The sequence below is a fragment of the Suillus fuscotomentosus genome (assembly GCF_016647785.1).
Source record: "Suillus fuscotomentosus strain FC203 chromosome Unknown F5891scaffold_69, whole genome shotgun sequence".
NCBI classification, from domain to species: domain Eukaryota; kingdom Fungi; phylum Basidiomycota; class Agaricomycetes; order Boletales; family Suillaceae; genus Suillus; species Suillus fuscotomentosus.
The window spans coordinates 38,572-49,769 of NW_024539581.1; the positions used below are offsets into that span (position 1 = coordinate 38,572).

The 11,198-nt window shown below is 42.0% G+C and overlaps 2 protein-coding genes across 2 annotated transcripts; both read right to left on the minus strand.

The window, feature by feature from the left end:
* Nucleotides 1–775: 775 nt before the first annotated feature.
* F5891DRAFT_928028 (uncharacterized protein) lies at nt 776–949 on the minus strand (the record flags this gene model as incomplete). Its single annotated transcript, XM_041373905.1, has 1 exon — nt 776–949. A coding segment is annotated over one exon (174 nt), but the record flags the coding sequence as incomplete, so codon positions are not given.
* A 2,008-nt stretch (nt 950–2,957) lies between these two features.
* On the minus strand, nt 2,958–3,860 carry F5891DRAFT_1194393 (uncharacterized protein; the record flags this gene model as incomplete). The annotated part of the gene is made up of 2 exons (XM_041367921.1): nt 2,958–3,365; nt 3,417–3,860. The coding sequence occupies 2 exons, from the start codon at nt 3,858–3,860 to the stop codon at nt 2,958–2,960; spliced, it is 852 nt and encodes a 283-aa protein (XP_041220772.1).
* Nucleotides 3,861–11,198: the final 7,338 nt, after the last annotated feature.

Sequence of the window (11,198 nt, forward strand, 5' to 3'; positions counted from 1 at the left end):
CAATATTGTGGATGAACAGTGACTTAAGATTTAACTAAGATCAACCTTTTGCACCAAACAAAAGTAGATAGAAAGTTCAGATTTTAACCAGCATTTTGCAGGCAACAGAATCATGAAATTTATTTAAACCTTTTTTAGGATTTTTTCAAGATTTTTCATGCTGAAAAAGTCTTTTATGCTTCCAGTGTTAGTAATTGTAAAAATGAGACACCCACCTCCTGCGAACGGTGGGCAGCAACTTGAATCAGTGTGGCTCAAGCTCAGATGAGGATCGACAGACTTGCGAACTGCAAACGGTGGGCAATGACATGGATCAGCATGGCTCTTGCTTGAATGAGGATCAATGGACTCACAGTCTGCGAACAGTGGGCAATGACTCAGATCAGCATGGCTCTTGCCTGAATCAGGATCAATGGACTGACCAACTGTGAATGGTGGGCAATGACTCGGATCAGCATGGATTTTGCTTGAATGAGGATTGATGGACTCATGAGAGCATGCACTGGATGTATGAGAGGGTAGATTGGAGTCATGAGAAGGGTGCGCAGGATGTACGAGAGGGTGGAGGTCTGAGAGGTGCGAGAGGGTGTGCCAGATGTACAAGAGGGTGTGTGGGATATGAGAGGGTGCGCGCAATGTATGAGAGGGTGCAGTGGAGGTCTGAGAAAATGAGCAAGGAGTAAAGACAAGCAAGAATGATCAAGGACAACTCACATGACAATAGACTTCAGCTGTGGGACTTGACAATAGGTGTTGTGTTGAAGAAGATGGTCTGATAGTACCAGTTGAGTGTCTTTTTTGCAAGCCGAACTGCTGAATGAATCAAAGACAGATATTTCTTGTGGTACAAATAGGATGTGAGCATCTTGTCTATGTGATCCATTGCTGGTATCACTGTCACAAGGTTAGGTGTTGCATGTGAGAAGTAAAGTGTGGCATCCTTTAGAATCTAACAAGAGCAAACAATATAACATAAGCAATATGTGCCAAAGCATCAAACAAAGAGTGCAAACCTTGACTGATACCCGCAGTATGGGTATGGGTAGGGGTAAGGGTATCCTGACCTCAGACCCATACCTGTACCCCAGCGGTACTCATACCCATGCAGTTCCCTATCCACCAGTACAGACACTGGGGAGAAATGCACTATCCATTGGGAGGGGGTTCATAGCACTCATACGGAACATCTACTTGCCTGGTGCAAGAAAAATGAAGATGCACACATCAAGCTGTTCTCCAATTCCACAAAGGATGTGAAGGAGCAAGGTCAGAAGAAGAAACAGAGTGGAACTTCAAGAGATACCTTTTATTCACAGGTCGTAAGGTAGATGACATTTTGATTCAACCACTGTGCCACATTGCTTATGTCATGTTTCCCACGGCCAAATCTGCCAGTTGCGATCTTTTCTTTCACCGTTGCCTTGTCAAAATCATATATACTGTAGTCAATCATATCTTTCCCCCTGTGTCTAAAGCCTCCAAAATAGAATTCGGAATGACTCGATGTCCGTGATATTTCCTTGTCACCCAAACTGCTTGTGGCCCTGTAAGACCCTTGGTATATGCATCCATGAACCTTGCAGAACGATTTGCATACCTGGAGACAGCACCATTAGATGTGGTTGTTTGGCTGAAGATTGTTTCAAGCTTACCTTTGGATCTGCAATAATGGAATATCATCAAGACATGCACTGACATGCTTTTCCATATCTTCCATCTTGTGGACCCGAGGACCTGAGCGATACAGAAGCTTGACAGCACCCCAATATTGCTCAATAAAATTGAGCTCGCAGTGGAATTTGGGATAGAAGTCACACAGATGTCCATGGGCAGTGATGAGTTCTTCGAGATGTGATTTGACGTTCTGAAAGTCAGGTTGATTGAACAATGTGTGACGACAGCAACAATCAATGGCACCTTCGGCACATTTGAAGTCTTTGCATTCTGCATGAAGCCCTGCTCACCAGAGTCCACGCTCATCCAGAATGACTTGCATGCCTTTGAACCACCCAGGCATTGTGGGGTGATCATCTGGAAAGTAAAGGTTTTGTTGTGTTCCATCTTGCAAGGTTGTATTCCGCATTTTTGGTCCATTTGGGTGACACGTCCACCCAAGCTTTGGGTTTTTCACCATCTTTCTTGCACTCGGGGCATCAGGTGCCCGTTTCTGATGCGACATTGCGTTGTCAAACAAGAACAGGGCTCGTTTGAAACCGTGAGTCTTCTCCTCGAAGATATCAATTGTATTATCAACTTGTTTCACGAGGTCATCATTGGTGAAGTATCTGTCTCAATTTTTACCCGGCTTAAACAGCACTTGGGATTTACTGTGGAGGCAAAGTTACAATTGGGAATGATGGTAAATCTTCAATGCACCTGTTGCCATGCCTCAACTCTCCCCATTCTTCAGTCAACATGCCTGAAACCATCAATGAGGGCCCTTCTCCCTCCGCCTCTGGTTGCTTTGTGTCTTTGTGGTCCCATTTCGTCTGTTGTCTATCATGCATCGTGAATGTAGATTTGTCCTGGGTAACTTTGACGAGTGGGTAGATTCCGGCAGCAAGATAAATTCCAGTGGGCAGGGATAGGACATTTCCATTGTGATCATAAGTTGTCATCCGTTTTGAATACTCATTCATGTGGCTCAAAAATCCTTTCCGATATTCGAAAACATCAGCCCGCTCGTGGCCATCAATGTACATTCCTTTTGTTGCCTTCCTGTATCTCCAATCCATCTTATGCAGCCAACACTGACCTGTCTGAATGGTGATGCCAGTCTTTGAGCCTAGGTACTGTTTCATCTCTGCAGTTGCCATAATATCCACAATGTCTTGTGCTTTCACGTAGCCATCTTTTGCAATGCCTTGGAGGTGGAGATGTATATGTTGTGCAAGGTCCTTGTCTTGAAGGATAGAGGTTCCCATTCGGCTATATCTATGGAGGGGCAGTGTCCCAAATCACATGTAGTCCACAACCCATCTGCGTAAATTTCGGGCATGATTGACCCCTCTTCCAGTTGCTTCTGCTGCAAGCTTAGAGCATTTCATCCACCCAAATCCAAGCTCTGGATCAATATACAGACTGATAAGAGCAATCATACTGGTGACACGAGCACAGATAAACATTTTGAGATTATCTTTCTTGTGCCTCACTATCAATTCAGCCTTGGCTCTTCGCAAAGCTGGGAGATCTCGATGATCCGGAAGGTCAAATGTGACTGGGAACTTGGATTCTGCATCTGAATCAGCTGCAACATCAGCTTGTGGATCTGTGACTCGTTCGGACTGAGATGGCTGTTGGGTCTCAACAATCTCTGGATCTGCCATGACATATCTGGCTCCTTGCACCTGGTTGCTATTGGTAATCTGACGGAAAATCATTCAGCATATTCCAATTTCACATCCATTATTTCGCACCTGTATTCTGTCTTCCTGTTTGCTGCTCTCAGGTTCTGCATTTTTTCGGAAGAATGACACTATGGATGGGAATCCAGCAGCCTCCATTTTCTTTCCCTCGAGTCTCTGCCTCCGTTTTGTCCGGTCTGAATTTCCCATGTAGACTGGTTTTCTCTTTGTGGCTTCTTGTCTTTCCCTCTCCTTTCTAACCATACTGTCATGTACTGCCTGGAGTTTGGCAGCAAAGGCAAGAAGGTCCGAATCTGTTTGAATTTCCTGCATGACCTCATCCTCACTGTCCTCCAACTCAAGATCAGAAGTATATGCTTCTGACTTGGAGTCACAGTCTATTCCAGGCTCTGATGTGCTTGATGTGACAGGTTCTGGTGCTTGGGACTTGACTTTAAGGGGATTTTTATGCAGGTTCTTGAGCCTATTTTTAATGCAGGTCTTTCTGCGACCCATAGCTGGCTTATTGAGATTTGTGAGCCAATCTCCTGGTAGACTTTGCTTCGCATTTTTGGTGGATTATGTAAGATTATATATCACGTGACATGGCCAAATTCTCGACATCAAATTTATGTTCTCTCATCAGTCTGTGTCTGAAGACTATTCGAGGTGTTTTGGACACTTTTCATAAAAGTTGAAATAACATCACAGGAAATAAATATTCTTTGATTTTTTTTCCATCACATTGTAGCCAAAGGTATCTGGAATACATTCTTGCATGCTAATAGGCTCTAATATGCAGTATGTTTGTGAAATAACCTGTACACGGAGGTGATACAAAATGTGGCTGGATTTGGATGTCGTCTACCTTAGTAATTTGAGCAAAATAAAAATACATATTGATGAGTTTGGCCAAACACAAGTTGTTATTATCATTATGTATCTTGATGAAAATTGTAGTGCTATTTAAGGTGAGTCTATGGCTAGTTTATCTTATTAATTAGTTAACATATCAGTAACATAGGGATTGAACACTACTGAACCAAAGTTCAAAGTTGTGTTTCTATAGTCTACATGTAACATGATAAATGGAATCAATATAGATGACAAAGATAGTATTATTGAAAATGAAGTTGTTAGCTATTCAACCTAGGCATACCATTTACTGAGACCACCACTAGCATATTTGACAAAGTTGAATCATATATCACAGTGTAAAGATAATTTTTTTGCCTACATATCCACTGTATGGGTGTGGATAGGGGTGTGGGTATCCTAAATACCTACCCCCACCCATACCCCTGGGTACCCACACCCACGACCCACAGTGGGTGCCGGATACCCATGACATTGCCTACATCTGGCTGGACTTGTGTGTGTTCTGAATGTCTAGACCAAATAACTTCATTGCTTATATCAGATTGTGGACTCATGTTTATTGTCTTTCTTTTAGCACTGTCAATTCTCACACTGGATACCTTTTCGCCTTCCAGTGATTCTGAAGAATTACTACCTATCTTTAGAATTATTCTCTTGTTCCTAGTGGCAGGTGAGTCTCCTAGTATACACTTAGAGGCTGATTCTTCTCCAACTTGCAGTGTCACTCCTTCACCTTTGATATCCTGGTCTACTAAGTTGCTGAAATGCAATTGGTCTGAGTGATGGGCAACCACCTTAGGGTGAGATTGCACTTTTGTCTGGTGCATGCTAGCCCTCTTTTTAAGGGATCTCATGTTGCTCCTGATGAGTGGTCCTTCACCAATCATATTAGTGCTGATGCAGTAGTTGATTAGTAGCTTTGAAATAACAGATAGATTTGTCAGAACCTGTTGATGTTCACTGTCTCTTTGACTTGTCAAGACTTGTTGAGGCATGCCTCTGTCTGGTGGGTATGTCGAAACCTGTTGAGGAACACCTCTGCTAGGCAGGTTTATTAGAACCTGCTGAGAAATACCACTGCCTGGTGGGTTTGCCAAGACCTATTAAGGAACACCTTTGCTTTCACTATCCTGGTCTCCTTGGTGAGGGTGCCTAGTGCACCTGTTGCTTGGCTAGAACTTGCCAGGTCTACTCACTAGCTTCTCTGCCAGGTGCACAAGCTGCCTATTCTTAGTGACATCCAAAAAGAGAGGGGTCCCTGTGTACACCAGGGCAGTGACAAAATTGAGAAGGAGAGTCTTTAGTGCATTCTCTTTTTCCATGCTGATAAACTCGCTTGGTGCCCTCACAATATCCTTAGGTTCATTACTGTATATGCATAACAGTGCATCAGCCAGGGTGTTGTCTGCTTCTGGTAAGTACTTAATGTGAAAATTGAACTTGCTTAAGACTTCTAACCACTGGGCTTGTTTAGGTGACAACTTGTTTTGAGTTGTGACCCACTCCAGGCCCTTATGGTCAGTGAAGATATGGAACTAAATGCCAATTAGTAAGTGTTGAAATATTTTCAGAGACTCTACAATAGCTAATAGTTTTTGTTTGTAAACCAGGTAGTTTTGTTGTGCAGAGTTAAACTTCCCGGACTAGAACACAGCTACATCAGCTTGCTAGACCAAGTCACCCTGCAAAAGTACACCACTGGCTTCTGTGAAGGACACGTCAGTCATGAGATTGACTAGAGAGGTGCTGTTGATACTCTCAGTAGGTCAAGTGCTTTTTGTCTTATGTTTCTATGAGTATTAATGCACACTTACACTAGATCAAATGCTTGTTGATCTATTGGAGTCCAGTCCCAGCAGGTGGTTTGTACAGTGATCTTTGAGAGATGCTGCATGTGCACCCTGATAGCATCATAGCTGGTGGCTAGATACCCGACTGAGCTGATGAACTGCATTAACAGTTTCTTCAAGGTAGGTGCCTTTCAGTTCATGATTTTATCAACCTTATGTGGGTCCAGACATATATCTTGGTCATCAATGATGTGCTCTAGTATAGTGAGTTCAGTTTTAAAGGATTGCAGCTTATGTTTCCTCAGATAGAAATAATTATCATGCAGAATATTGATCATGGTCTGTACTTATTGTACATATTCATCTGCAGTGTCCAAGTGTGCGATGATATCATCAAGATAGACATCCATGAAGATGCCTATGTATAGGCCAAAAATATAATTCATTAAGGACTGGTACATAGCTTCCACATTACAATTACCTATTTGCATAATGTGGCTGATCATCGTTTCATCAGGCGTGGCAAAGAGGGACTTAGGTATGTCCTCTGGCACAATACAAATTTACTCATAGGTATCCTTACCATCATCAGGAAAATGCTGAGACTTAGGTAAATCTAGTTATATTTGATAAGTCTGCACAAACAAAGTACCTTTGGACTAACCTTGTTAATGCTTGACAATGAGATATCACATAGTTATTTGATGTCTACTCTCTATCACATGGCTGTAATATTGAGGATCTTTGGTATGGGCCTGCTTCTATCTACCCTTTGAGCAATATTTGAATATAAGTTATCGTCCTACACCTTTGGTTATCCACCTCTCAATTTGTGATGATGATATTGGATAACTATATCACATAACAACTGATATTTACTCAATGGCTGCTCTGTATAATCTGGCTGCAATATTGAGGACCTTTGGTATGGACCTGTTATCATCAGCCCTTCTGGTGATATTTCAGCCTAAGTTAACTATCTCATATCTTTGGTTGTCCACCTCTAAATGATTGATAAAGAGGTTATATGACTATGTTATGTGACCATGGTACAGTAATTATTTTATGATCAGGAAAATGTGCTGTCCCCTGTAGCATATGTGGGCCAACTATGTTATTGTGTTGATAGCGCTTCTACATATTTTATATTTCCAATTGGTGTCGATACCATGTGCACACTCTACTCAAGCCCCTTTCATTTTTGGCTCAGAATTGTCCGTAGGCGACACTTGTAATAATTAAAATATACTAGTCAATGATCCTATTAGTCTGCCCCAAATACGTAAGACAATGCATAGCCTTCTTAAAGGGAAGAACTCAGGCATTGCCCCACTCAGCTACAAAAACTCTTCAGTAACCAAGACTACACCAAACCACTGCTCCACTACATTACATGAACAAGAAGGCTGGAACAAGTTTTCGGAGATGTAAACCCCCCCAATCCAGAGACAAAGAAGAGAACGTAGCCTAATGAAACCTGTACCGTCTCTACCATTATTCCATACACCTTCAGTTGGCGTAATTATCCTCGCAACTGTCTGGACCAATAGAAAGACCCTTAGACACCTCAGAGCACATATATAAATAGTTAAATAGCATATGTATTGTCTACTATAGGGCTCCACCTCACTAGATAATAAACAAAAATAAAAATGAACTAGTCAATGAAGAACAGATGAAAGAAAAAATAATAATAAATAGACCACCCATCATCCAGCCACCTTTAACCTACTTATTTAGATCAGTCATCTTCAAGATGAACATACAGTGTCACCCCTGCATGTAAACCATACCAAGCCAAGGGGCTTAAAATGGTTGTCACAACAGCTAGGCAGCAGGTACATGTAATGAGAGCAGGTTTGAAGTGTTGGGCATCTATAAAGGCACTCACAAGGAACCCAAAGCCAGACCATGTGATGCTTTTCTCTCTATAAGTAAACACAAGTGACAGACCAAAAGTTGACTTGCCTCATCATACAAGAAAACAGGGTGTGCTGAGCACCATAATAACCACTGTCATTCCCTGATCCAGGTAATAGGCCTAGCAAACTGTATGTTAGACTTTAGCAACTGAAAAATGAAATAAACAAACCACAAATTGCAAAGATTTCAATTTCTCGCTGAAGCATTGTGCAAACATGCCTGCAAACAAGCAGCTCACACAGAAAATGATAGATCCCTTTGCAATAGACTCTGCAATCAGTCCAGTACTAACACCTTGCAACTACCGACAAAGCAAGTGATATAGTCTACCTGTCATAAATGAAATAAGGATATGGCTGTAGATTTTTTGAAAGCTTATGAACCAAGCAATACAATACTTAGTTCTGTTATGATTTCTTCAGGTCCTGCAAGACCATCTGATATCTGGTCATCAAGGTATGATAGAGCAATGCATGGGAACATACCAAGACTGGCTAATTGGCTGATGATTTTCTCCATTGTCTCTCTGTTGGAAAATATAGTTGTTGAGGTGGAACTTTCTAATATTAATGCATCTATTGTTCATTCAGGTCAGGCTATTCAGTGCTGCATGCTATAGAACTCACCTGCATGAAACCAATCAAGTTCATTGCGCAATTGTCGTAGAAGGATGCGATCCAACTTGAGGTCTCAGGGAAAAAACTCTACATGCTTCCTGTTATGCAGTTTGTGAATGAATCATACTATGTCACCATTTAGGATTGCTTACCTCAAGTTCAAGTCCTGCACAATATTAAAGGTCAGGTAAAGACATCAAAAGGTCACATACATTTATGATTCCATTGATTGGCAGAGTCACATTTTCTGAAAAGAAGGGTACCATCTAAGGGTTCCAGCCAGCCAATAATGTGTGCCTCCAGTGCCACCAGATAATGAAGGTAGATATCCCTATACTTGGCCTTGTGTTACTTCAATCCAAGCTTTGAACTTATCGATATGATCCTGAGAGCAATCTCTTATGTTCAATCCAGTATATGTGTTCTAAATTTACAAAACATAAGTGTAATATGTACATGCAGTCAGTACTTACCCTTGTCCTATTGTAATAATAGGTAACTCTGGACAGATGAACAAACTCCTCCCATTCTCCATAAACCTCATTCCTGCCTATGTTAGAGTCAAAGCACTACTGTTATAAGGCAAAAACCAACTTAAGAAGGTCAAATTGCAGTCCCTATACTGTAAAGTCTGGGCCTAGAAGTGGCACTCTACATATGATAAAAGTCAGCTTGGATATGCAATGTCAAAGTAACAGATACTTACTGTCTCACTTTTTGAGCATACTGCCCTAACTCCATCAGCCAGGCAGGAGTACTGCGGTCCAGCGGAACTCTCTTCTGTTATAGATGTCAATCACAGGATGAAGTACAGGATGAGAAGCTATCATTGGACATACCATCATTGATACTGCTATGATTTATGTTGATTAGAGATTGGAGAATTGGGAAATCAACAGTAAAGGGTAAGTAGAGATATGAGATCATGGCAGCACACAAAGTAATTTTACCAAAATGTGCAAAGCTTCATCAATCATAGTGTTTGACTCCAATGTGTGGTGGATGAGTTTGTTTATTTGTTATGGTGGTGGCTGGTAGGCCAACACTACCGGTGCTAAGATAGTACTCCTAGTACTGTAGAGTTACAATCATAACTTCATCACACGTCCCACCCTCCAATGAATCAAAGCTATTTGAAGTGACAATCACACTAAATTTTGGGTCACAAAGCTATTTTGGTAAAATAACATAAAAAAGACAAACATTTGCTATAGACAACTAATTAGTGTAACTAAAAATCATTATACAAGGTGTTTGCGGTGTGCCTGCACTGTCCTCTCCCGAAACTAGGGATCTCTTTTTTTTTTCCTCTCCTCCCTTGCCCATATTCAAAGCTTCGGCAACCTAAGCATGTCCTGCAACTTCCGACTCATACACCTCCACCTCACTATGTGTGATAAGTGAGCTGTTATCATCAATACTGTAGCCTGCTGGCAGGTCCTGGCTGCCGCCATCTGCAATATGCTGTAAGACGGCCTCGATTACTATATCACTTCCATCCAAGGCATCAGCATTGGCATCATGGGTGGATGCTGGCTCTTCATCTGCATCTGCAATACCATGCTGCTCCTAAAGTTTGTATTGGTGAGTCGAAATCTTCATTCAGAGGTCTAGCTCGTTCTTCTGCATGTCCTGAAGTTATTGCAAGGCCTCACAGCTTGTCAGGCTATCAAATGAGAGGTTAAATGATAGACCTGCATGACAAGATGCAAAAGCCTGGAATATGAAGCTGTGGAAGAAAGAACATCTCCATAACAACCATGAAACCATCATCGTCTGCAGACTCTCATCTCTTTTTGACCCAATCCCATACAACCCACCATGTACTCTGAGTATTCATGACCTGCACCATAGAGTACCAATATGATAGTGGAGTTGTTGGGAATGCTGTGTGAATAATGGAATGGCACCCATCGAACCATGCTTGTCTGAACAGTTGCTGAAGCTCTGACAAGAGTGTGAGAGATGGGATAGGACACGATAAAAAGTCCTTGGGAAGCTCCGAATCAGGTAAAGCATGTTCTTTGAAAAAAAATGTAGGGGCCAATCCTTTGTCAATATCATCGAGTGCAAAACTGATGGGAAGGTTGAGCAATGTGTCCACAGAGAAAGCTCGGGAATGGATAGAAATGCAGATCCATGGTGACATAGATTGAAGGCACTTGATCTCATTCTAGATGACTTTTGGGGGACCTGTCTGAGGAAATGAGCGGCTGGATCAATGTTATCCCAAGGCTGAGGTGAAGGCTCCCTAAATTCAAAGTTTAGATGTGTTGGTTTGCGATTCGTTCAACTCTGAGGTTTCTTATCTGTCTCTGAACCAATACTGAGGCTATCACGGTCGTGTAAAGACAAGCCATCAACCCTGGCTGCTGACTCTGTGTGTGCAAGTGGATATCATTCATGGTTAACAATGTCTACCTCCTCCAGGTCTTGTTCCTCATTTTCCAGTGGCGGTGTTAGGATGTGTGCGCTCATGCTGTTAGTGGTATGTACAGGAGTGAGTGGTGGGCTGAGTGGCAGCTGTTCAGTTGAAATTTCCCTATGCTTCACTTTAAAACTATTCAAATTTTCCAGTTTGACCTGCTCTGCCCCTGAAGTTTCCTTGTTGGCCAAATCCATGTGAGTCCACGAGGTTGCTTGAG